Below are 27344 nucleotides of genomic sequence, written 5' to 3'. Positions count from 1 at the left end.
GCGGCACTCTGGATTTATAATTGTCCTTATGTGGCTGTCAAAATTCAATAAATACACCAAGATCTCTGGCATGATTAGTAGATTTTAGGGTCACAGATTCAAGGTGAGGCTTTTTAATCTTGTTTGGGGCCAGAAACAATAACTTTTCAGTGCTCAGTTGGAGAATAATTCCGGTACATCCACTCACTGATTTTGTTTGATGGACTTATTCAGCAAATGTAAGGGTCTGTAGTCATGTGGTGTCACTGTCCTATTCATGTGTGTCGTCCTCATTGGTTACAATATTCCATTATATAAGCGAGGAGGGAACTGGCACATGTTCAGAGAGACTTGGATATTTGTTATAATACAGTTTATAATTCTGCTAATCTCATCATCTGAGTAATCTCATAGTGACTTATCATGAGTGACGACATTTGTACCTCTTACTCAAGTGTCACCGTGTGGACGGTAGCTAATCGTGCAACATGGTCACAATACACAGTGACTCCTTACAGACCACATGGACAGCCTCACATATAAGTTGGGTTAGGGTTTTTTTTCAAAGTGTGAGACCGTGGGCCTCCCCTCAGACAAAGCTCAGGAAAAAGTTGCCTGTTTTTAGCTTAGTTCAGGTCCTGCGTGTCTGTGGGATCATACAGCAGCTACTTGATCCCACAGACAGCTAACGGCTGGGTTTAAATAGCCTCAAAACTGCATGTAAATTCCCCAGAATCTCATAAAAAAAATGTAAATATATGCAGGCAATCCGGAGTTTGAGTTAAGTTCACACATTACTACAAAATGATGACAAAAATACAAATCACTTCAACTGCAAATGACAGAGTTTACTAATTAAACCACCACATATAATTACAAAACCACAACAACTGTAAGACGAGGCAGATGTGAGGAGCTGTGTTCTGGAAAACCAAGCACTAGCAGAATATTCTCTGCTGGTTTGTTGGGTTTTCATCAAAATGTGCAGTAGAATATTAAAACAGGAAAATAACAGTATGATCTGGGATGGTTGGGGCCTGTACATGTAGGGGCCTGACAAGTATACACCTAATTTGAAAATGCTGCCTTTTGCTGCCACCTAGCAGTAGATAAAGCAACCATAAAGCACACATTGCAGTACTAAATCAATGTAGGTTGTAGTCACAAAGGCATCAGACATGACGAATAGCTACCTCATTTCTGGCCTGGTAGGTAGAAAACATTGGATTAAGTTGGTTTAAAGGAAAAAGTAAAGATGTGCAGTATGTCCAGAGGCTACAATCATCACAGTCATTATTGATCCCACTGTTTATCTTTGTAAGATCCACTCCACACCCTCTGATTGGTTGGCCTTAATCGGGATGAATCAATAAGAAGCAGAGTAAGGCTATGACAACTGGTACTAGCCAATAAGAAGCAGAGTAAGGCCGGACCGAGGTAAAGCGAAGGCGGAAGTGCCCAAGGACCGAGAGTTAAAACGAAGGCGGAAGTGCATGGGAGTGAATCATACGTATCCTTACATATTCTTTGTGAATCTTAACGTCTTCAGGTCTTTATATATGGTCTTTAATTCAATAAACATTCGTTTAAACTAAATAAACCGAGTCAAACACAATACATAAGTGTCACTTAATGGCTTAAAGTCAGTCTGACAGAGTTACGGGACGAAAAAAATCGTTAAATAGATAAGTTTTGATATTCAGAGAAAACACCGCCATCTTGCGGTGGAGCGGCGGCCCAGCACTTCCCGTGACGCAGAGAAACGCGGTAAAACGATATTCCGGTTCTGCTCACAAGGAGGCTCAGCAGCATGGCATCCGACGAAACCATGGCTAACGTTAACGGACGGGAGACGGTCTCCTTGAACGGGGAGCCGGTCGTGAAGCGGCCACGGGAGTGCCCCTCGCAGGTTACGGCTCTCCGCGTCCCGAAGGAGCCTCAGAACAAAGTGACCGTCGTGCTCGGGGCGCAGTGGGGCGACGAGGGCAAAGGAAAAGTTGTGGACTTGCTCGCAATGGATGCGGATATCGTCTGCAGGTGCCAGGTACTCATCTTACACTGTTTTATTTAATCTCACGGTCACCATTTTACTTCACAAGACGTTATATAACTGACACGTCTGCTGAGTTTTTGTTTGGCGAACGTCGTTACCGTTAGTCAGCCGTTAAGCAGCCGTTAAATATTCATGACCCGTTAACGACGTCAACCACCTTGTGTGACCTCCCGGATGTAGAGGTGCTAAGTTGATGCTAATGAGTACAGCTAATCCTGGTGTTTTATTCCAGTTTTTATTTGTTCGTGTCGGATCAGAAAAAATGCGACTGAATTCAGCTCACACTCATACCCTGTATCCGGTGGAACGTATCCGGTTATGTAAGGCAGCTGACCGCCTGTTGTTACCCAGCTGTTCCTCTTCCTCTCCTCTTCATGCCATGTTAGTAGCATGTATGGAGGGAAAAAAAAACAAAATGGCAGTTGGGTTATCTTTCAATCAAAACAGATGGGGTGTGCAGCACCGTGACACTGCTCCTGCCCTCAGTATTGACTGATTGTCTTGTTTACTTTGCCCTCAGTGCTGCCTGTCATCAGAACTTCCCACCATGATGTGTTCATGTTTGTTCTGTGTGTCTGCAGGGGGGCAACAACGCAGGTCACACGGTGGTGGTGGACTCGGTGGAGTATGACTTCCACCTGCTGCCCAGCGGAGTGCTCAACAAGAAGGCCGTCTCCTTCATCGGTATGACACAAATCCTTTTGTTGTTTCTCAGGTTTGAAAGACACTTCAAGGTGGCGGGAAGATAAATGGTCCCGATAAAAAAAGTTTATGACTCTTATCAGTGTGTAAACCAGAGCAGACAGAGCGCTTGTTCTTGTTGTGACTGGTGTACACAGATTGTCCAGTTTATTAGGTACACTAAGTTATTTACGTTGGCATTTAGGAGCATTTATATGACACTTTTGTCCAAATCATGCATCCATACACTTGCCATGCAAATCAGGAGCAGTTTGGGGTTCAGTATTTTGCCCAAGGACACTTGCCGACCGGGGGAAACGAACCAGTGACCTTCCGATAACAAGACGCTGGCTCTACTCCTGAGCCACAACAGCTTCTAGTCGTATTTCTTTGATTGAAGCTGATCTAAAGTCTTGTTCACTCATGTTTCTAGTCATTTTTGTTTCTAATTCTTACCGTCCACTCCACAAATATCAATGAGGGTTGACTTAAATAACAGAAGCACATAAAACTAGAATCTCCAGAATAACCATGAAGATGGCCTCTCTCAAATTAAACAGTGCAGCCTTAATGAAGGAAGGATTTATTGCAGTGCTGTTGAATTAAGAATGAGTTAGTTTTATCTAAATGTTGCTAGGAAACAAAGTATGCGTGTGTGTGTGTGTATATGTATATATATATATATATATATATATATATATATATATATATATATATATATATATATATATATATATATATATATATATATATATATATATATAGTAAAATGAACACAGAGTGTGCATAGTTACACAAAGGTTAACTAAAGGTGAAACTAAACGAAAGAATGGAAAAATAAACTGAATTCAAGTAAACCCAGTTTTTGCTTTGCTGCTCTGGAATCACCATTTAAATCTCTAAGTGTTTTGCATTTCCTCTTTTTTAAGTAGCCGCTTTTTTTCCTTTCAGTACTATTTTTAAAAACATGAAAAGAGGAAACATTAAAGGGACACTTCAGTATCGAAATAGGTTGAGTTATCTAAATAAAACCTCGGGAAAATATTAGCTGGCTGCTAACCAGGAAACATGTCTTATGTGGTTTTCCGTGAAGTTATTACTCATGAGGATTTTTACATTACAGGCAACGGAGTGGTGATACACCTGCCAGGTCTGTTTGAAGAGGCTGCCAAGAACCTGCAGAAAGGCAAAGGTAAGGTTTCCTTTTAAATGGGGGAGATGCAGTGAAATTGGAATAATGTCAAACGCAGCTTTTTTGATCTGTTTTGAGCTTTTTTGTTCACATAAACACTTTAGGTCAGTGAACACAGACCTTTGGAAAACTCCTTGTTTTTCAGTGTTTATGTCCAGACAGGCAGAATCAGACGAACAGGTGAAGCACAGGTGTAATTTAGGAAATTACGGCACTGTGCTTACATATTGTTTGTTGTTTACTTTTTCCACTGGGTTCCCAAAATCCAGCCACGCAAACAATTTACGAGGGGTGGGGGCATATTGTGTGCTGATAATGCGAGACAGCTATTTACCTTGATGAGAAATATCTTCATGTTTTTAAAAACCCCAGATCTCCTGGCACGAGACACCGCTGTTGCTTAGTAAACAGTTTCTATCATTGTTTGTCAGACGCTGAAGCCGTCCCTCTACACTCATAGCCGAAAGTTCATGTTGTGACACTTTGACATACCAGATGAGAGCCACACTTCTTGTTATTAGTAACGCCTCTGCGTTGCTGCTGTGATGAAAGGTCTTCCTGGTGCGCTGACGTTTAATGTTGGGATTGTTGTGTTGCATGCAGGATTACAAGGATGGGAGGAGAGGTTAAAGATTTCTGATCGTGCCCATATTGGTGAGTAAAAGTTTCGTTAATGTAGTATTGGATTTAGAAATGTTCTGTTATTGACGTCCCTTCTCTCCTCCTCTAGTGTTCAACTTCCATCAAGCTGTCGATGGCATCCAGGAGCAGCAGCGGCAGCAACAAGAAGGGAAAAAGTAAATCTACTCATTAGTTTCAATCAAGGTTCATATTACAGTGTATCCTGTTAAATCAGTTTAAAAATTATTATTTTCTGTTAATAATTTTTATTAACATTGTGGTTTTATTTCTACTCCAGTTTGGGAACCACCAAGAAGGGTATCGGTCCTGCCTACTCCTCCAAAGCAGCTCGGAACGGTATTCGAGTGTGTGACCTGGTCTCAGATTTCAAGGTTTTCCAGGACAAGTGAGTTTTTTTAACCCTTCTAACTTCTTTTATATGTTGCCACATCATTATTGATCAGTGTTTGAAGGCCCTATGTCAGATTTTGATCACTGAACTTATGATTGAGTTCAGGGATACAAAGCAATTCTCTTCATGTGTGGGAGGAAATATAAGACATTCTGGTGTTTACAGTTTAACAATATGAGCAGATTTATTTGTCAGGCGCTTTAACACTTTCCTTCAGTGTCTTATCCTGCCAGCAGGTGGCAACACCTTGCTGTGGTACGCACAGACGTGGTCCTGAAGGTTATGTTGTGAAAAAAGTCGAATTATATGTGCTCACACAGGGATACACACAGACTTTAACGAACACACTCTCTCCTTCTCACAGGTTTCGTATGTTGGCAGAACATTTCCTGACGATGTATCCAAACCTCAACATCGACATCGATGGTGAACTGGAGCAGCTGAAGGTGAAGACTAGTCATCATGTGGAGTCGAGAAACACTGACAGATTCACATATGACAGAGTTCAGTTGCTCGGCCTTGATATTTTTACCACAGACTCTGTTCATGATGGTCTAAAAATGTGTTGGTGTCCCTGTTTTTCAGGGCTATGCAGAGCGGCTGCGTCCTCTGGTGACTGATGGGGTGTACTTCATGCACAAAGCTCTCAATGGACCCAGCAAGAAAATCCTGGTGGAGGGGGCCAACGCTGCTCTCCTGGATATCGACTTTGGTGAGCACCGCTTGGTTTGAGGAATTTAATTATGGGGATGGCTGGATGGATGTTGTGCCTCCTCAGGTTGACAGATATGTCTCTGTTCAGGAACTTATCCCTTCGTGACGTCCTCCAACTGCACCGTGGGAGGAGTGTGCACCGGCCTCGGCGTGCCTCCATCATACGTCGGCCGAGTGTACGGTGTCGTCAAAGCGTACACCACCCGGGTGGGCGTCGGTGCTTTCCCGACAGAGCAGGACAATGTGAGTAAAGTCACATTTGGAAAAGGCTGATATTCAGTGTTGTAATGAGAAAGATCCTGCTGATTAGAGAAGTATTACTAAGCTTGTCGGACCTCAGTTGCATCATCAGGGTTTCAGGTGTTGCGGGCAGCTTGAGGCTTCAGAGGGCAGACTTGTGGTCAGATCCATGTCAGCTGATTCTGCACTTAGATGTGCACGTTAACAAGACACTTAACCCCCAGCTGCTCACGTGTTGACAGAGGAGCAGTGCGGCTGTGCTGGTCAGCTTCCACATGTGAGAGCGTGTGAAAACAGGATGTTACTGGAAAAACTCGAACAAATAACGGCATCCAAACAGACCAAATGAATGTCTGCTTATAATGTCTGAATTGTTTGTGTTGATTTTGACAGAATGTGCTCCTTGTTGTGTTTCAGGAGACTGGAGACCTGTTACAGACCAGAGGCAGAGAGTTCGGTGTGACGACGGGCAGGAGGAGGCGCTGTGGTTGGCTGGACTTGATTTTGGTCCGATACGCCCACATGGTCAACGGCTTTTCTGCGTAAGAAACCATCACACCGTTTCAGAATATTATCCTCACGTGCTGATGTGATTACTGGAGTTAGTTCAGACGTCATACAAACTGTCTGGCTCTTGTTTTTTATGTCTTTCTCTTCTTTATTCTTCTTTTTTGCAGGATCGCGCTGACGAAGCTGGACATTTTGGACACGCTGCCAGAGATTAAAGTGGGCGTGGCCTATAACGTTGATGGAGAACCTCTACCAAGTTTTCCCGGTAGGTCATTCCCACTAAACTGGTTTATAGGTGGGCCTGTTTGTCTGGAAAAAAATAATGAATTTAACAAGTCGACAACAAGGCATTAGTATAATTAAGTGCATTGTGTTGCTTTAAAGTACGGAGCAGAGTCCGATGACTGCAGCGCTGCAACGGATGGTTATTTTCATTTTCTGTCAATTATGATTAAAACACCAGGAAAATAATGAAGTTACAGAAAACATCTTTAACATCTTTAAATAGCTTTTTCAATTTCGTCTTGTCCCCACACACTCAAAGATAAACAATCCTTAGAAACACTGCAAATCCTCGCTCATCTGTGAATGTTTGACACTCATGAGCAACTGTAATATTTGCTTTATGTGTGACTGAGAATACTGAATTTTTAAGATGATTCTTCTATCCATAAAGGTTTGAATGACAGAACTTTAGGACCTGTATTCACTCTAATGGGTTATTTTCCACACATGTTGGTTTCCTGTGAATAAACATGGCTTCTATGCTCCATATTTTACACGGGTCAGCTTTTAGTGGCAGGAAATGCAACAGCTGGGGATTTAAAAAATCTCTTTTGCAGCAGATTTGAAGGGGCATTTATCTCCTGTATCTCTGCTGCCGCTGCCTAATGGAGAAAATTGAATTATTAAGCTAATAATGCAGATAATGATAAAACAACTTCCCTGTTTTTGCCTCATATGACACTGTAGCTGCTCTCGACCTTCACGTTAACACTGATTTCCCCTTTTATACAGTGCATTCATCACGGCTGTGGTTTATTCTGGATGTTTGATGAAGTGGCTCTTTTCTTGTGCTCGCTGACATTTCCACAATTAATTACTCGCAAGAGCCCGAACGAAAAACATTTCATCGCTCACTGTGTGCTTCTGTTGTAGCCAACATGGACGTTCTGACACGGGTGTCAGTGGAGTACAAGACGTTGCCGGGCTGGTGCTGCAGCACCGAGGCGGCTCGGAGCTTCGAGGACCTGCCGTCACAGGCCCAAAGTTACATTCGGTTCATCGAGGACTTCCTGCAAGTGCCAGGTCCGTAAAGAGGATTAATGGAGCGACTGCAGCCAAACCGTTTCCCCCTTTGCCAAACCTGCCAGTCACATCTCGTCTTTGTTTTTTTTCTCATTTCAGTGAAGTGGGTCGGAGTCGGCAAGTCCAGAGAGAGCATGATCAAACTGTTTTGATCCACCTGCAGACCCACAGTCCTCCTCAACTACAGCTCAGATGATAATTTCAGGTTTATATAGGATTACCGGAGGGATTTAAAATGCAAACTCTTATCCTAAAGGAAATACGTCACCAGCAAGGCTATTTGTGAAACTTTTAGTTGCTGCTTGTGCTTCATATTCACAATAATTCCTCTTAGATATATAATTTATGCATTCCACATGATGTTTCTATATTTATTAGGGTGTTAATTTTTAAACATGGTGCAGATGGATCACTCGGTCTTTATTCCATTCCACATTTAAAGCTTTTGTTTTTCCTTTTTTTTTTTGTAAGCATTTGAGGCTAATTAACTTTAATTGACATCTGTTCATCATGTTAGTTTTTTAACATATATTCAAAGAGCAATCGATGAACAGACGTAGAATCTTTCATATTAAAGGGCGTCACATTCAGGCTTTGTAATGAGATGGACGGAACGGTTGAAAGCCGTCGAGCAGTCGGTGCGATTGTGAACTTTTTCTAATCAATAATTTTAAAAACATGAATGCATCTCAAGTCGTCGAGTTTGTAACTATTTTTCATCCTGATTGTTGGAATGAACACGGTTTTTAAATCATCCTCAAGACAGACGAGTCAACGCTGCTCAACTTGAATTTGAACAGTTGTTGTCTTTATTATAACGGAGGAATATAAATAAATAGTTCTACGTCCACACAGAGGCGTTCACTGATGTTTGAGAAGTTTGTGTAAATGTAAAGAAAAAATGGCCAATAGGCAATAATGTACCGGAGTACATCTCAGTGTGTTTCCTACAACTTTCATTCATTTTGTCAATGTAAAAGACTTACCAGCTTGCTGTTATCAATAAAAGGAAACTGTAACATGAACATCGTTCTGCTCCTGCTGTGCAGTTTGCTTCTCCTCGCCCTGTTTGGGTTTAAAGGTCGAGTAAGGGAACCAAAATGATCACATCTCAGGTTATTACTGTCTTATAATTATTGGTTACCGTTAACAGAAACATCTTGTATGACTCTGAGTGTGTCCAAAGCAGCTGTGGCTCTAATAAGTGTTTTTCTTTTTAATGGAGGATCAAATGAATGTTGCCTGTTGTGATGAACCCAGAGAGGATTGTCACCCGACTAACTGCCGTAGATCCGTCTGCAGCGTCATTTTGATACGTGAAGGTATTTCCACCTCCACACACACCTCTCATCCTGTAAGATCTTTTCTCTCGCTCTGTCGTACTTCACGCCCTCCTTTAGTTATGCTGACTTCCTCTCTGGATTCAAAAAGCTTTTCAGTACCGGGATGGATTTGATTTAAGTGTAAAGTGGATTCCCTGCAGAATCGATCGGAGGTGTAACAGTGAACTGGAGCTTCTCAGATATTCCAGTACTTCCTAATGTGTTAAAGGCCCGACACACCCACACAGGTGTTTTCCAGCTATTCTGGCTGATTAACACTTCCGCCCGGGTTGATGTTGATGTTGATGCAACATCATTAAAGCTTCTATACGTATAAAGTTATGGCGTGTTTAACGAAACTAAAAGTATAGTCAAGGAAAAATAAACATCCACACAGTCCTGAGAAGAGGTGACATTAAAATGACTGAAAATATGTTGAAATACTTCAGCTGTTTGATCAAAATGCTTGTTTGTGATTCATTGTCTTATTATTGTTAATGTACATTTATGCTCAAGGTAAGTTGAAGTGATTCTTAGAGTCAGAAGTTTGCCTTTAAACTGTCAGAGACCTTTTATTGACTGATGACACTGGAGTTTTGCTACCAAACTTTAGCCTGTTAGCTTCTGTTAGCTCGAGCAACAACAAGGCCGAAGTAAGTCCGACTCCCTCATTCGGCTTCTTCTGCAGATAAAGACAGCTTACATGTACGCCAATGAACCTTTTACAATCTCGTTAACAGCCTTGCTAGGCTACATAGCCAGCTAACTAGCATCCCAGTAAAGAGATGGTGGTAACAGTCGCTAGCTGTTACTGCTATTACTGTGCAGATAATGTTCCTAAAACATTTGTTGTTTTGCTGTTGACATATTAGTTTTTGATCCTTTACAGCTAAAATTAGATACAAACAGTGGGAGTTTAAAAAAGAAAAAAAGTATGAATCGTATGTTGTGTCTTTTTAACTGACTGCCAAAACAAATTAACACTTGTAGCAGGTCAAAAATCTTTGTGGTCATACCGCTTCTGTCCACAGGGGTCGCCAGAATCAACGTCGTGAAAACTCCTTGCAGCTGCTTTAACTTGTAAATAATAACAGAAAATGACAGTAACGAGTTGAGTGTAATAATTTCTGGAATCATCTCACAACAAATTGTTTCATTTATAATCTTTACTCAGTGTTATTTCCTTTTATTCTTATTCATTGTTGATCACGTAGGAGCTCCGTACGTCCCCACATCCAACACTCTTCTTAAAGCCTTATTGATTGTATGTGCTTTTTGAATTATTAATATACATGTAAATATAATAAGCAAGTTAACAGGCAATTACTTCAAACGTTCAAAAACACGATTCCACCACTTTACATCATGCAAAATCAAAAATACTTGTTCTGCGGCTACATTGGGTGAAAAAAATGTATTTTTCCTGAAGTTTCCTTTTTCGCTGCAGGTTGGAAGTGCGTCTGCCATTAATTGAACCAAAGTTGCCGACGTTTGCTAACCAATCAATTTCCAGTCCGAGAAGTCCCTGCATCATCAAAAATGCCAGAAAGTGGATGCAAGAAGGCTTAATTGAAAATAAAGTGCTCGTAATAGCAGTGTGGTCCTCCTCCTCCTCCCCCCATCACGTTCCTGCTGTCCCCCCTGCCTCCCTGTCTTTTGTTTACCACCACCTTCCCGTACTTGTAATTGGGAGAACATTTATGATCAATCAACTTGAGCGTCTTCCCAGATGTTTGTCCCTCCTCAGATCTTCTGTTTTTCTGGACCGCTATTAATTTATCTTCATTTAAAAGAAGGACACCTGGAATAGAAGCCATCAACCTGCAAGAAGTAAGAAATCTTTTATATTTCTTAGATGTCTTTGCATGTTTTGAGCAGGAGCTTTGCTGTGATACCATCAGAATAATTGACCTGTAAAATAGAAAAAGCAGCGACATTTGTATTCTGGAGCGTTTTCCCCACTGATGAAGCATCAGAAGAGGTTTTCTGACGATGATTTATTCAGTCGGAAGCAAACTTTTGTGTGAGCGATGCAGAAAACTACAAAATGTTGCTTCTCCTACAGTATTTTCCCCCCCCGGTGTATTTACTCAGAGCGTTCTGATCAACGTTGATCACTGCATTTATTTTTCCTCAGAATAAATAATCATATTGCATAAAGCTCCACACACACACACACTGCACTGTCGTGATTTATGCAGCCAGAGCAATCAGACACCTGTTTCGCTGCAGTCCCGGCTGAGTTCAGGGAGACAGCAGCTCTCACACAGATTGAATTGAAGGAGCTAAATGTGTTTAAACGGTTTATTTGGTGAGTGCATGAAAATATAAATCTAATTCTGCCGCTCAGCCAGTAGAGATCAAGCACCAGGTGTTTGCTGGGAAAGATGGAGACAGATGTGTCATGTTCGATTTCATTATTTAATGTACACCATCATTTGACAAACGCTCCTAAATACATTACACTTTTCTAATGTGTAGCTATAATACCAGCTTGTGTACATTAGTGGGTATATATATGTATTTTTTTCCCTCAACATTAAAAAAAATCCTTGTTTGTATCCGTGTGTTCAGCTCCACAACATACCATCACATACAGTTTATTTAAATAATAATGTAATAATTTCACCAAAATGTAATTGTGCCTGAAATTGTGATGAAATGTTGCACTTTACCTGAGTGGAAATTCAATATATATACGTAATGTTAAAGGTAATAACACCTTCTTGACCTGGATGTAATAAAATGTCCTGACTGCTGCTGTTGTCACATATTATTTACAGCCATAACATTTGTTTTTAAATGCCTAATGTGATAACGTAGTGGAAATGTAACGTGTGCAAGTAGCATATGACGCTGACATAATGTGTAGAAATGTAAACACTAGGCTTTTATTCAGAATCTAAAATTAAATCAGAGGGAGGTGGTTCACTGTCGTCACACAGAGATGCTTTAAAACTAAAATTCCTATCAGGGAAATGAAGCCTGATGCTGATTGGTCGAGCACGGATCGTCCATTAGACGAGAGCGGATCTTAAATATCAGACAGAGTGATGCTAATGTTGGCTAAAGCTAATGCTAAGCTAAAGCTAACATTACACAAGGGAGAGCTGAAGGTTGATCTTAGTACTTAAAACACAGTTGTGGATTTTTAACTTTAATAAGGTGTAAAATAAACATTTCATTCATTCTATTTTACATTATTACATTTTCAGGATTTACATTCCTGTGTCCTGCGTGCATTAATACGATCAAAGTTGCAGACTCGTGTTTCTCAGAGGTTTGTGACAAACATCTCCTCCAGTCAGACGTGCTGATCAATAGAGGATCATAAGAGTGATCGGCTGGCAGTGCAAAAAAAAAAAAATAGTCCAATCAACACATTAAAATTAACATTAATAAATACATAGAGAATCCATTCGGTTTGAGTTTGCTCGCAGAGTCATGCTTGAAATTAGAGTTACAGTAAACATTTATTCAATCAATCTTGAAAGTCAAACTACAATTAAATCAATAGAAACAAAACTCGTTGCGCGAGCGAGCAAACAAACACTTACCAGGGGAAACGTGCACCGCTAACATCCGTTAGCCGGTTAGCTGCTGAGCTGGAGGTTTAAACAGCATGTGAACATACCTGCAAATAAAACTTCAGTCCTCATCGTTCAGCAGCACCGCGAACACGCGAGCCGTCAGCGACAGAGCAGCTTTGTTTATCTGTCGGCCTGCCAGCTGCCGTCCATCACACACAGTCGCCCCTCCAGAGAGGGAGAGCTAAACTTCTGAGGCCTGTTCACACCCAGCTACTGCTCTCCGCTGACCTCAGCCTGGAAACGTACTGACGTAATTAGCCGCATTTATAACAAAGTGTTGAGTTCCCCTACTTTGTGCCTGTGCTACAGCTCATTTACATCAAGTGAAACAGGCTCTGTGGCTGCACTTGAACGTGACGACCTTTTGTTGCTCTTTCGTCGCTTTTAAAGCGTCAACATGGCCGACCTCACACCACAGCTGTTCCCTGCTGTTCAGAAGAGTACGCTGGAGTATAAAGTGTGTTCAGGACCCACAAAACTACCACAGTTTCCAGGAAAACACCCGAGATGAACGTTAGACGGGCCAGAAAAATATATTTTGCAGATCATTATGATGAACTCTTGAAGTTGACCTTTGATCATCACTTCATCGTTTTATCTAATTAGACATTTTTGTGAGGGTTTTTTTTTAAAATTAGTGTATGAATTCTTGACGTGGTTTGTGAGGTCGCAGTGATCTTTGAGCACCAAAGTGTACTCAGTGCTTTCTCCGAATCTAAGTGAACTTCTGTGAAGTCGTTCCTGAGAAGTAACATTCACAAGAACGGGATGGACGGAGGGATAACACGAGAAAACACAGCGGCAGAAAAACGACACAAAAATCACAGAGATATAGAATTTAATGCGACTCGTATCATCACATGACCATTTTATGTTGCCGGAGATTTTTATCCTTTACAAATTACGGACATGGCAGATTTGTTCGGGGCGAAGGTCACGGATGAACTCGAAAGACGACTCATCAGTAACACGCTGACATTATTTGTGGGGACGTCGTGATGTCAGCCGGAACAACGACTCACATACAGAGTCTGATGAGTCTTTTTCCTATGTTTAACCAGCCTCTGGCCACCTCGGAGGTTTCGTTGACAGCTTTGAAAGGTGTCGTAAAAAAAAAAAAAAAAAAAAGAGTCGCTGTGACACAGAAGAACAGCCGCACACACTCATCACTCAACAGCGTTCAACAGAACCGGTTCCAATCGGTTCACGGGATGAAAACAGCACGTTTGTTTGGACTTTTCTGATCTCCGGGTCCTAAAATATGCCTGTGTGTCAAACATACAATATGTATGAATCCAGTTTCCTCCTGGCAGCTGAACACTGTGTTTCTGCTCTGTTCCTCTCAGCGGTGGCTGCCGTGTGTCTGGGCCCGTATATCAGGCCCGAAGCGAGATGAGCTGAGTTATTGTTGCGAGATGAAACATGGACTTGGAATTGGAGCCGGTACGAGTTAACAGTACAAGGTCGCTGTAAGAGGATTAAACGTGGCATCCGCGGCACGTACATAACCATTTATGTACATGCCCAAACAAACAGCCCGGCCCCTGAAGCTGTGACTAATAATTTGTTACTTTCCACTCCTGATTAGGATGCTGAGCGTTGCTGGAATGATTATTGATTGAATACCGTCGTCCAAACTCCGAACCCGCCCAGCAGCTGTAGAATATAACTCTCATTCCTCTTTGTGGTGACACACACAGAGACCGTCGTTAAAATCTGTTATTCTTCTGATTGATTACACAGATCAGTGCTTTGGCTGCTCTGTATTAAGTGGCCCGTTGGTGCTTTACTTTAAACTGTTAAGCTGAGTAACAGACGGATATATCTGATCTCTTCACGCAGCGATGTTCCTCTCCTGACTGAGCATCGTCTTGGATATTCGCCAGCTTGGCTTTTTTATTCTCACCCATGCGACCGTGCCGCCTGTTTGTTACCACATTTTCATTCAAAATATGACTCAGCCTCAAGTTTTTTACAGCTGTGTGGTTCGCTGTTTCAGGGCTGTGCTGCATTTTCTAAAGATACCAAGGAAATTAGCAACAACGATTAACATTTATTATTACCTGGACTGCATCCACATGGCGGCCATTTTCTTTTGATGTCACATCCAGGGTGGGAAGCTCGAACGCTGGGCTGATGTTGCAAGTCGTACAAACGTGGTGAAGTTTATCAAATATGTTGCTGCACCGTGAAATATGTCCCTCCAGATTTTCACTTTTTATAGACTGGTCCAGGGATTTTTGCATGTCTTTGGATTGTGGGTGGAAGCCGGACAACCTGGAGAAAACTCCACACAGACTACAATCCAAAGGTCCGCACAGAACGGCACCGCCCCAGCCGGGTCTCCAGCTCAGGTTCTTCTCGCTATTTCAGGCAATCAACCGAAAACCCACTGACTTTGAGACAAGGGGAGCTGGAAATGCAAAAAATGCAAACAGACTTCTGGGTTTTAAGACTCATTTACAGCCCTTGGATGTCTTTCCAGCCACTAATGGTGGTGAAAGTGGTGAAACACAACGCACCGAGACGTGATGTCAGAGGAAAATGGCTGCCATTTGCAAATGGTCTGTGCACGCAGCACGTCACAAGGAATGACCACGTCTGTCACTCGAGCAATGGGACGCTAACATGCTAACCAAAGAAGCTGCACAGAATAAACAGTACAGGCCCTCTGATGTCGCATTAGCATGTTAGCATCGCTTTCACGAGCATCTGAGGATGTTAGCATGCTGATACTGGCTCAGAAAACACAGATTTAAAAACTATACTACTCTGCGATTAGGGTTACCAGAGTGTAATCACAATTATTCTGACACTGTTAAAGGTGCTATATGCAACATTTAGCAACATTTGCAGAACAAACAAACAAAGTTCGCTATCGTGCCGCCTCAAGCTGTTCGCTACTGACAGCAGAGATGTTAACTCACTTACACATCAGCTCCGACTACCAAAGCAAAGAGCGCAGAGAGCGGCTCGGATGTAAACACGCACAGCGGTCAGGCCGCCATCACTCCACAGCATCTTTATATAGCACGTCGCTGACTGCTGCCATGTTGGCGGTCCGACAGTTTCATTCATAGGAGCTTTAAAATTTGAAACCGGGAATCAGAAACAAAAAAATGTCCTGACGTGAACCGGTTGATGTGTGAGGGGGAACATCTGAGAGTCCACTTCAGTGTCCTGGATTTGCCCGAGAAACCTTATCCCAACGCTTGTAAACACACACACACACACACACACGGGGGGGGAAACAGGGCAGCAGCAGTTCTGTCAAGCAGTTTGAGAGGAAGATGGGATGGTGAGAGGAGGGTGAAGGAGGGCTGAGCTGGCTTTCTCCCCCCCGCCATGGACTCGGCAGTGAAACACCAATCGGACCTCGGTGAATCTCTCAGATTCATTGATCTCATAAAGATATTTGGCAGCGTGCAGAGACGTGACTGCTGCACGACGCTCTAACACACATTCACAGGAGGAAAGTGTCGGAACGGTGGAACAAACTGATCTAAAAAAAACAAAACAAAACAGGAAGCCGAGGAAAAGAAATCCTAAAATCTTCACCCTCATCATCATCAAACTGCTCTCTCTCTCTTTCTCTCTGTCTCTTTAATTCACTCTCTCACTCTCTCTATATAAAGTCAGTTTGATTGAGTATCTTTTTCGTTTGTGGGCTCAGCAACAGCCTCCCTCCTCACACACAGTCAGTCAGACACACACACACACACACACACACACACACACACACACACACCTCCCTGTATGCGGCTGACTGAACCCATGAAACACTCTGCATGAGGCGACTGGTACTCCGGATTCCTATGAGCCTTCATTTTGAGGTAAGAAACACGCGGGCGGGACCGTCTGGTACCGTGCGTCTTTACGGACCCTGAGGGACTCTAAGTGCTAATCAAATAGGATCATTACGGCTGTGAGCAGCAGCAGCAGCAGCAGCACTGTTGGCACTTAATGCAAGCCGTAGGACAATTTCCCTTTTGTCCAGTAGTTGCTGTGTGTGTGATCTGTCTGTCTGCAAATCTGAGGAAGGTGTGTACAGCAGACAGACTGCATAGTAGATGTTTCAGTGTCGTGCATCTCGCTCGGTGTGTGTTGGTAAATGTTGAATGAGCATTTTAAACAGTCATTTGTGTTAAATGTGTTGACTATGTTTCCATAATTCATGAACTATCAGAGTAGACTGTGACCCACATGGACTGTTACACATGTTTTGTGCAAATGCATGAAATATATGTAAGAAGCAGGTATTTAAAGTAATCTTGTGCCAGGTACAAGTTGTTATATTTTTTGCTGCATTGTGTCCAATTTGGTAAGTGGGCAGTGTCTTTGTGTATTCTCAGCAGCTGTAAAACTGTTCGGGGGAGCAAGTGTATATTTCGCTGTCACCGTGCGACAGTTTATTGCTCTAATTTTGGACGAGGACCAAACGGACCTGCTGACGAAAAGAGCTGCAGTCACCGAACTTTAGAAGCGAGGAGCTGGTTTTCTCTTTGTTATTTGTACATTTTTAATCGGTCTTGCAGTCCAGCGATGCAGACTGAAGTTGGAAGTGGCAGGCCCACCGGTCCAAATGATCAAATCCTTCCCTCTTAAATCGTTTCTGAAACTTCCGGAAAAAAAACAAAGGGAGTGTCCGACACATCTATCAGTTTCTCAGCTCCATCGCTTTAACAAGGTAAAGATGCATCAGCGTGCAGAGCCTTGGCTCCAGTTTCACTCTGAAATGAGAATGCCTTCTTGGTTTTGAGCCGTCGATGAACGGCATCATCATCAGCACACCGAAGAAGCTGGACATCATCTGAAGCCTCTTCAACACTTACAGAAATGACTTGAGCTCTCTGAGGTTTACATCTGCTGTTTTTTTTAAAGGTATCTGCAGTTAAATCTTCACCACACCTGACAGCTTCACCTGGCTGCTCTTGTCGAGGCTTCTCCTCACTGCCGACAGCTTTGTGGGGTTTTTTTGGGGGGTGGGGGGAGTTTAGTTGTTTGTTTTATCTTATTGACGTAAGTGCATTGGATCCGAAACAGCAGATATAAAAAAAAGTCTGTGTTTGGTTCTGTTTAGTGTCCCCTCCTTCAGAGTGTGAGGCGGACGGGCTCCCCAGTGGCTACGGATCCAGGGACAACATCCTCCGGCCCGGGGAGAAGAAGGACTGGAAACAAATAAAACGGACTCGCAGGTGAGCTCATCATCAGCCACACATGCGATGATCTCTGTTCGAATGTCAGGCCGCTTTGTCAGAGATGTTGCGCTGACTGTATGTCTGCAGTGTGGTGAGGCTTGAATCCATTTAATGCCTCATGTGCAGCTAATGGTCGGTCTGTGTGAAACCCCCCCCTCGTGTCTGTGTGGTTGCTGATGTTTTCAGCTCCAAGAGCTGGGATTCGGGCCACGCCAGCACCGAGGCTGGCAAAGAGCAGCAGCAGTCTTCGTTTGGAATCGGTGGAGGCGTCGCCATGCGCTGCTCCACCTTGCTCGCCATCCTCACCGGGGTGCTCCTGTACTTGGTGCTGGGAGCCGTGGTGTTCCGCGCCCTGGAGGCTCCGCGAGAGGAAGGCAAGCACATGCAGCTGCAGATCGCCCGCAGGGACTTCCTGATGAACTTCACGTGTGTCGGCCCCGACAACCTGCAGGATCTCATAGAGGTACGCTGGAGAAAATCACCGTCTGGATTTGTGTTTTGACAGATAAACAGACACCTTTCTGAGGTGTAGTCTCTCCCCTCCCCTCTGTTCTTGCAGTTTCCCAGTGGGTGGGTGGTGTCTGGTGCCTCTTCCTCTTCCTCTTCAATTCAAAGACTGTAAATGATCTTGAGCGTGTTAGTGGCACATCACAACCACCTAATGTCAGTTTTGTGTAACCTTAAGCAGATTGTCACCTGTTCTGGAATTTGTTCTTCAAATTAAGCAATGTCTGTTTGTGATGCCTCATGAGTTATAAGCGGATTTATACCGAGCAGTAATTTTCCTTCTCAGATCTATGAAGGATTTTTACTGGGTATTATTATATATAACGTATTTATTTTATTGCAGAAATCATCTTGTGACCCACTAGATCTAATTCAAGGTCCTGACCACTAGATCAACAACTTGAAATGAATCTGAGCCCATCATACTGCTACATGTGACAGATGTTTGATTTATAGATGACTTTAAAGGTTAAAGGTTATTTTACGCAAAGCCGAGACATCAGGCAGGACCGGAGAGAGAGGGCCAACCTCAAAACTAAAAATATGTGGCAGGCAATCCAGAACATCACCAGCTACAAAAAGCAGAGAGCGTCCATCGTGTGTGAGGCCATGTTTCCAGATGAGCTTAACATGTTTTATTCATGATTTGATCCTCTCAACAAAGCTTACAGGACCAAACAAAAGTAACGTAGTAACTGCAACTTTCTTCGGCAACTTATATGAGGAAAAAATTACAGCGGATATACGTGGAGAAGTGTCTGTCCTCCTGTCTGTCCTCCTGTCTGTCCTACCGACTCTTCGTCACATTTCAGCCTGAAAGTCAGCGTCTGTTACCAGCAAACACTTTTACTCACTGAATGTTAGTAATGAAAATGAATCTCCGTGATGGTCAGACCTCCAGACCAAGACTTCAGTGAACTTTCCCCCAGAAAATAGCCTCCGTACCTCCCAGTGACAGAGTAAGACAGGGTCCAGTTTACTGATGGCGATCATGTAACTATGTAATTTATAGCGAAAAATGTAACTTTGTCACTTTCCAGGATGTTTGATGGGTCAGGATCTCGATTACAACACATTATAACATCCATCCTCTTTAGGAGCCACAGCAACAACAATGATAATTGTTATTATTATTTTATTATTATTATTGTTATTATCACATAATGACCGCCAACAGTATTACAATTCATGCAATGATATCCCTTAAAACTGCTATGCTGCTTCAGCCACACCTGTCAACCTCCAACGGATAAGCGGATATAGATAATGGATTGATATTCTTCTATATTCTTTAATAATACAGTCGTGTTCACTTCTCATTGATCATCTCCTTCTGTCCGACAGCGTACAGGGTCTCAGCAACAGAACCACAGGTTGTTGTTTACGTATAAACAAACTCCGGAGAGCATCTGGAGATTACAGACTGACCACCTCTCGTAGCTAAAAATATATTTTGGCCTGCCGTCTGACGGATATCAAACAGACTCCGCATCGTATTTTATAATCTATGGGATGTTGTTTGACTCTTGACAGAACAACTTATATCCAGTTGGTTCTGTGGGTCGTCAGGGCGACCCGTAACATTTTGTTCAGTGTTTGGCATTGGACGGTTTGCGCTCTCTGTGACCCAGTGGAGCGGTTCAGCAGAACTTTTGACCGGAGAACAGGTGTGGTCAGGGCCGCTATGTAAGGAAGGGTCTAGTCTAGTTTGTGTGTGTGTGTGTGTGTGTAAATACATGAAATCTGATCAGGTGGAGCGTTACGAGCCTAGTTGGCAGCGGTGCCGTGATCCCAAGATGTTTGTCCTCGCTCCAGAATGACAGTTGTAAATTACAGTTTTAGCCTGGAAAGCGATCTAAAGATGCAGCGGTGGACATTTACAAAGAGGTTAAAGGGGCTGAAGGACGTGACAGAAGCAAATGGTGCAGCCTGTCGTGCATCCTGTGCTGATTGAATGAAAAGACTATGAAAGGCTAACGAGGACACATGCATTATCGTTCATGATATTAGCAGGGAGCAGATAATTAATATGGCACCCTAACGTGTTTAAGATTTTAAGAAATATAACAGATTTTATGAAATAATCACGTGAATATGTTTTTTGAAATTAGAAAATTATCTGAAATACATAAATAGGTCAAAAATGTTGAAAATAATCTGTTAGAAAACAACTCTGTTCATTAATAATGATGGGTTTTTTTTCAGAGTGTCTGATTAAAATTTGATTTTTATTTAACAGTTTTCTCAGTGACACCTCAAAATTCAGGTCAAGATTGATTTCATGATATCACTTTTCATGATGGCGGTAAAAATCATTGCCCTCTCAACTTCCTGTTCATGTTGTCAAGCCTACTTTCAAGCTAGCAAGCGACAAACAAATAAAGCCAGTTAGCTCCTATTGTCGCTCTAGCTAACGGGAGCTAACGTAAAAGTGACATTATGAAATAAAAAAAGATGCTATAATGGAATAAATTCAGCCATTGGAAGACGTTTCATATTACAAAATGTAAAAAACACAATATTAAACAGCATATAATAATAATATATTAATTTCTCTAATCATTTCACACAATCTTTTCTTAAATTGAACACTTTGGGGCTCCATAGATAAAACCAACAACAGTGACAGTTAAATATTCAACTTTGAGAAAAAAAAAAAAAGATAACAATGAATAAAGTCAGTAAATAAGCGGCCTGTGATTTGATTGTATCTATTGTTAGGTGCTGTTGAAAAGATTATTAGAATAGTTCAGATGAGCCGTCATTATAGCGCATTTATAAAAACCTGAGCACATGTGCGCCTACTGACAGCTTACATAAGAGCTGAAGTCATGTCGATCATGAGGGAACAGCTGTTCTTCTCACGATGTTCTTCTGTTCCACCAGCAGCATTGTGTCTCGGGTTTCCACAGAACCGCCGTCAGCTGACGTGTCAACAGATCTTCAAAAGACTCGAGTCCCGTCCGACTTGCAGTGTGTTTTCAACTTCAGTGAACTGAGATGTCACGTGGTCGATCCTGCGTCTGCTGGTAGTGCGTGTTGTGATGACTGTGACGCCGCAGGTGTGCAGGTGTGCAGGTGCGCAGGTGTATGTGGTCTAACCGGTCGTCAGGGTCGCACAGTCAGCTGTGTCAGCATAATCTCCTCTGTTAGATAATGTGGTTTAAATTCAGCTGAACAGTCTCACAGAGCAGAATGTGAGACAGTAGTTGTTTATTTTTGCTCTGACATGTTCCCTGCTGTGGTGGACAGACAGCATGACTGACCTCACAACTCACCCTTCGACCCCGAATTCCTTCGAGTTAACGTGAACCAGTTGAAGTCGATCTACTCTCAAAACAAAAGCCCAGTTACCTGAAGTATTTACCTGTCGTTATAGTCACAGCTGTCACCTGGTCCCACCTGGTACAATCATGGATTATTACCTCCACTGAGGTGGTTATTTCTTCGTCTGTGTTTGTTGGTTTGTTGGCAGGATTAAACAAAAACTACTCCACAGATATTCACAAAACTTGGATGGCTCTTGGCCCAGATTAGACCCCATTAACTTTTGGTGCCGAGCCAGGATTTTCTTTCTCACTTACGGGATAGGGCGTTGTCATCTTTCATCAACATCTTTGTTAATTTCTTAGGGAATAATGCTGCATGGATTTGAATGAAAAGAAATCTAGGTGAGGACAATTTGATGTGGATCCTGATGAAAATCCTGATGGAGTGGATCATTTTTCTTTTATTAATCAACTGTATATTGTGTAAATATGTGTCAAAACCCAATGAATTACAAAAAAAAATCTTATAAAACTAACTAATATAAAAGCAATGAATCAGTTTTCCCAAATGAGTTGGGACCGACAGATGATCACAGCTTCATCATTGTCAGTTTTAAATTCAGAGCTAACAAACGTCTTCGAGGAGCAACAGACAACAAAACAGATAATTAGATGAGGAGATTAGATTATCTGCGCTGGCAGCGGTTCAATAAACTCTGGACAGAACGGAGCCGACACAGTTATAGATCACCGGTCGCTGCTTTGTCGCTGACTGCTGATGCAGTGACGGCGCATTTTCTACAGCACAGCATTTACTGTGGAACGCTTAAAGCCCTGCAGCTGATTCGTCAAGTGATAAACAGAAATTTAATTGGACAATAAAAAGAAACTCAGGCTGATCAAATGGTCGAATCACTTTATACAGCTGAATTAATCGATAGATCTTTATCGTCAATTATTGAACTATTTCTTAAACTGTTCTTCTCCACCGTCCCATCCCAGGAGGTGGTGGAGGCCGTCGGTGCAGGTGTGGATCCCAGCAGCAACCTCACCTTCGTCAGCCAATGGGATCTGGCCAGTGCCTTTTTTTTCTCAGGGACAATCATCACAACAATCGGTGGGTGTCCACCAGAACCATCGATAAATTCTGATGGCGTATTTGTGACCTTAATCTGAGCTTTTTTTTTTCTACATGTTTTGTCTCCTCACAACGTCCAGGTTTCGGAAACATCTCCCCCAAAACAGAAGGCGGGCAGCTGTTCTGCATTTTCTACGCTCTGGTGGGAATCCCGCTGTTTGGTATCCTGCTCGCCGGAGTCGGAGACCACCTGGGTACTGGACTGAGGAAAACTGTAGCCAAAATAGAGACTCTCTTCCTGGTCAGACCCTGAACAGAGCATTCAATCTTTCCTCCTGTACGTTCTCTCTATCCGTCTCACCTCCCTCGACTACCTTGTTTCACTCTGCTGACAGAAATGGCGAGTTAGTCCGACGATCGTGCGGGTGATCTCCGCCGTCCTGTCCATCCTGCTGGGCTGCCTGCTCTTTGTCGCCGTGCCCATCTTCGTCTTCCAGGAGGTGGAGAAGTGGACTCTCCTGGAGTCGGCCTACTTTGTAGTCATCACCCTGACAACAGTGGGGTTTGGAGACTATGTTGCAGGTATACAGCTGTTTTTTTGTGAATGTATATGAGTCAAACCTTTGTGTGAAAGCATAATTATGACACAAAGATTTACCGTATTTTCGTTTTTGGGTCAAACTCATTTTCAGTGGGAGTGCTACGGGCACTTTTACGATAGCATCAAAATCTTTATTTTTAAAACAGTAAGAAGTCTCAACACAACATGAAACTTTGCTCGTAGTATCACCAGGGTCACTACACATGAACACCAGCATTGAGAACATTGTTTGTGTACACAGAGTTTACTAAAAAGAAAGTTTTTGAACAGCTCATGTTAGCAGTAGCTTGTTCCGCTCGCCGCCGTCATGGCAACACGCCAAGACGTGTCGATATCCGAATGCGACTTAACATGGAGGACAATTAAGGTGGAACTACTGTCTTCTGGCAACAACTGTCTACGCGATATCTCACGTGACTTTTCCAGCCTCTGATTTTAGTATTGTTTCTCATATGAGGCTCCTTTTTCAACTTCAACTTCAACAAATTATCCGTGCATTTATATGGAACTAAGCTTTAGGAGCGTTCCACCTTAACTGTCCTCCACGTTACGTCACATTTGGAGATCGTTGCATTTTGGCGAGAGTTTCACTTTAAGTTAAAGCTGCTGTTGGCTGTTATCATTGTTTTAGCTAACTTCCTGTTCATTTTGAAGTAGCCACTTCCCCTCCATCACCACATGAATGCTCCGTTGTCGTCGTCAGACACAGCAGCAATCAGGGAGATCCTGACAGGAGTTCTCTGCTCTGATTGGATAAAGTGGGCAGGGATACCAAAACGTTTCTCTGATTTACTGCATGACTGAATGGGCGTTGAGATGGTTCCAGATCCTTTGAGTAAAGCAAAAGAGCAGCCTACTCATTGTCTTACTTATCCTACTTCTCATCATTGATAAACTGACTGATTGGTTGAGAGGCAAAGCTGTTTTTTAGTTTTACTCAGGAGCTTCACATCGTGTAAGATGGTCACAAGTTTTGGAAGCAAAAATCATAATCTGTAAGTAACCTATGATGACTAATGGAGTTCGCTAGAAAGTGCAGTATTTCCCTAGAGTCAGGCGGAGGAGAAGCAGAGAAATGTCCCCCGTATATAACAAGAACAAATTATATTTAGACTCCAGTAAATGTGCTGTTTCAGGCAGAGGTTCATGTCAGGACTCTGTCAGAGACCATCGACTGTCATTGTGCAAGGATTTAGCTTTTTTCTACCTTTATGTGCATTCAGATGAAGATATATTTTAGATGAGAGATTAGCTGACTCTCAAATCCAACTCCAACATTGCATCTAAAGTTGTTAATCCAGCTGTAACTAGTGACCAGAGGATGGATGAGATTCAGATATTTGTAATTTTTTATCCGGATATCTACCGTCTTTACCAGAAGCTCCAAAACACTGACCACAAATTCTACATTGTGGGAAAAGTTGAGAATAATACATGAAGGAGGTCTTGGTGAACATTATTTCATGTCATCTTGCTCAAGAATCATTTCCTCAGAACATTTCCCTGTTTGCTGACAGCAGCCGGAGCAGAATCATTGTTTTCGTTGCCTTTGTTATATTTTCACTTTCGCTTGCTTTTGCTTATTTTTTTTTTTTTACTTGTTCTATGAAAGCATCGCACTGCTCGTTTGACTTAATCAGTCGTGCATAAACATTCCTGTCATCTGTGATGCATCACGTTCACTTAGCACAGACAATTTTCATTCACCTCATCAATTATTCAGGGTTTTTTTCTTATGACAGATAAATTATTGATCATCTACTCTGCTGTGTAATACCTGCTAAATGTGTGTTTTCTCCACAGAAAGAGGATTGATGGATGGATGGATGGATGGATGTTTACATGGATGGATGAATGGATGGATGTTTGGATGTTTGGATGGATGGATGGATGGATGGATGTTTGAATGGATGATTGGATGGATGGATGGATGCTTGGATGGGTTGGTGGTGGATGGATGGATGGATGGTTGGATGGATGGATGGATGGATGGATGGATGGATGGATGATGGATGGATGGATGGATGGTTGGATGTTTGGATGGATGGATGGATGGTTGGATGTTTGGATGGATGGTTGGATGTTTGGATGGATGTTTGGATGGATGGATGGATGTTTGGATGGATGGATGGATGGATGGATGTTTGGATGTTTGGATGGATGATTGGATGTTTGGATGGATGGATGGATGGATGGATGTTTGGATGGTTGGATGGATGGATGGATGGATGGATGGATGTTTGGATGGATGGATGGATGGTTGGATGTTTGGATGGATGGTTGGATGTTTGGATGGATGGATGGATGTTTGGATGGATGGATGGATGGATGGATGTTTGGATGTTTGGATGGATGATTGGATGTTTGGATGGATGGATGGTTGGATGGATGGATGGATGGATGGATGGATGTTTGGATGGTTGGATGGATGGATGTTTGGATGTTTGGATGGATGGATGGATGTTTGGATGGATGGTTGGATGTTTGGATGGATGGATGGATGTTTGGATGGATGGATGGATGGATGGATGGATGGATGGATGGATGGTTGGATGTTTAGATGGATGGATGGATGTTTGGATGGATGGTTGGATGGTTGGATGGTTGGATGAATGGATGGATGGTTGGATGCTTCTGTTAACTCCGTCTTCGTCTCTTCTCTCAGGGGACTCTGGACTGGCGGGCAGTGACCACTGGTACAAGCCTCTGGTGTGGTTCTGGATCTTGCTGGGTCTCGCCTACTTTGCCTCCATCCTGACGATGATTGGGAACTGGCTCCGGGTTCTATCCAAGAAGACCAGAGCCGAGGTACTTCTTCTTCTCTCACGTCTGTTTTATCACGTCTTCTCTCCACCCCTTCTTCTCCGTCACCTCTGGTTTCATCCTCTTCCTCTAGATGGAGGAACTTCGAGCTCACGCCACCGACTGGACTCAGAACATCCAGAACATGTCGGTGGATTTTCGCATTCCAGGAAAAATCGATGACCCCTTCAAACGTCGTCGGAGAAAGCGCCGCCACGGCACTCGCAGTCAGGGTCACAGCGTGTCAGCTAACGGGGCCGCTGTGGGGAAAGAAGACCAGAATGTGAGTCAGACCGGGTCTGAATCTTACACCTCCTCCTCCGTCTCTAACGAATCAGGTTCTGGATCAGAAACAGACTCTCAGGCGACTCAGACGGATAGAGTGCCTGAGGAGAAAACAGCAGAGGGTGAAAAGGAGGCGACTCCTCCAGACCCGCACCTGTCTCAGCCTCTGGACTACTTTGGGGAGAACCTCGCGTTTATCGATGAGTCTTCGGACACTCAGAGCTGTAAACTGCACCTGGACCCTCTGCTGGATACGTCGCTACCCATCTCTGCACGTTCTCGCCATCCCAAGAGGAGACGCCACAGGAGACCTGTTCCACCGAGAAGCCCGAGAGGGAACCGCTCCAACCCGGCCAGGAGGGAACCCAACGGAAACCCAAAACCGGTTCCAAATCTACCAAATCCACCACTGAAGCCTTAAGACGGGAGCTGAATACAGACAATGCAAACGCTGGCCCGAGTATTGACTCGCGCGATATGAGACGTGTTCAGCGGAGTTTCTCAGCGTTCTCAGCATTTTATTTGTGTACATGTACTTGCTTGTCAAAATCCTGCTGCAGAAGCCTTAGCCCACTTGTGGTTTTGCATTTAAATGCTCTAAGCATGCGAGTGTGTATGCCTCAGTCACATATGATGCTGTGATTTTTATGCCAATGTTCCCATTACTTTTCTGAGGAGTTACTGCTCTCTGTTGGGCCGAGGGCAGAACTGCACTTCCTCTCTCTCAACACAAAGTCTCCAGCCTTTTACTAATCCAATGAGGAGAGGTTTCATTTGGTCCGAGACAGTTTCTCTTTAATCCTGCCAACAGTTAAACGGGTACTAAACACGCTCTTGTACATTTTTCTTTTGGTATTTAAGAAAAGTTTTTTTTTTAAATACAATGTACAGCCATAATATTTGCATTTTGATGGCCAAATGCACTAATCCCACTGTACTGCATCTATGTAATAAAGATTTTCTTTTTTTAAATGAAAGCAAA

The 27344-nt window shown here is 42.9% G+C and overlaps 2 protein-coding genes and 1 long non-coding RNA gene across 5 annotated transcripts; 2 read left to right on the top strand and 1 right to left on the bottom strand.

The window, feature by feature from the left end:
- The first annotated feature begins 1638 nt into the window (after nucleotides 1-1638).
- On the top strand, nucleotides 1639-8735 carry adssl (adenylosuccinate synthase, like). The gene is made up of 13 exons (XM_037119890.1): nucleotides 1639-2023; nucleotides 2614-2716; nucleotides 3837-3905; nucleotides 4509-4559; nucleotides 4636-4702; nucleotides 4825-4932; nucleotides 5303-5384; nucleotides 5524-5650; nucleotides 5741-5895; nucleotides 6310-6434; nucleotides 6570-6667; nucleotides 7561-7710; nucleotides 7810-8735. Exons 1-13 carry the CDS (start codon nucleotides 1790-1792, stop codon nucleotides 7860-7862), a joined length of 1422 nt encoding a protein of 473 aa, XP_036975785.1. The 5' UTR covers nucleotides 1639-1789; the 3' UTR covers nucleotides 7863-8735.
- LOC119031427 lies at nucleotides 8166-13625 on the bottom strand. Its single transcript, XR_005078589.1, has 2 exons — nucleotides 12590-13625; nucleotides 8166-10853 (listed from the first exon to the last, which is right to left on the bottom strand). It is a non-coding gene; the product is annotated as an uncharacterized LOC119031427 (long non-coding RNA).
- LOC119031425 (potassium channel subfamily K member 4) lies at nucleotides 10775-27344 on the top strand. Of its 3 annotated transcripts, none has more exons than XM_037119886.1 (8): nucleotides 10775-10862; nucleotides 17703-17817; nucleotides 18007-18283; nucleotides 22599-22713; nucleotides 22815-22975; nucleotides 23070-23256; nucleotides 25941-26083; nucleotides 26172-27344. In XM_037119886.1, coding segments are annotated over exons 1-8 (1611 nt in total). In that variant the 5' UTR covers nucleotides 10775-10861; the 3' UTR covers nucleotides 26784-27344. The 3 variants fall into 3 exon arrangements, with proteins under 3 accessions (XP_036975781.1, XP_036975782.1, XP_036975783.1); XM_037119887.1 differs by lacking the exon at nucleotides 10775-10862 and adding an exon at nucleotides 14638-16455; XM_037119888.1 differs by lacking the exon at nucleotides 10775-10862 and adding an exon at nucleotides 16846-17503.

Source organism: Acanthopagrus latus, chromosome 13 (genome assembly GCF_904848185.1).
Source record: "Acanthopagrus latus isolate v.2019 chromosome 13, fAcaLat1.1, whole genome shotgun sequence".
NCBI lineage: Eukaryota > Metazoa > Chordata > Actinopteri > Spariformes > Sparidae > Acanthopagrus > Acanthopagrus latus.
The sequence above is the reverse complement of the archived record's forward strand: the minus strand, read 5'-3'. Positions and strand labels throughout refer to the sequence as shown.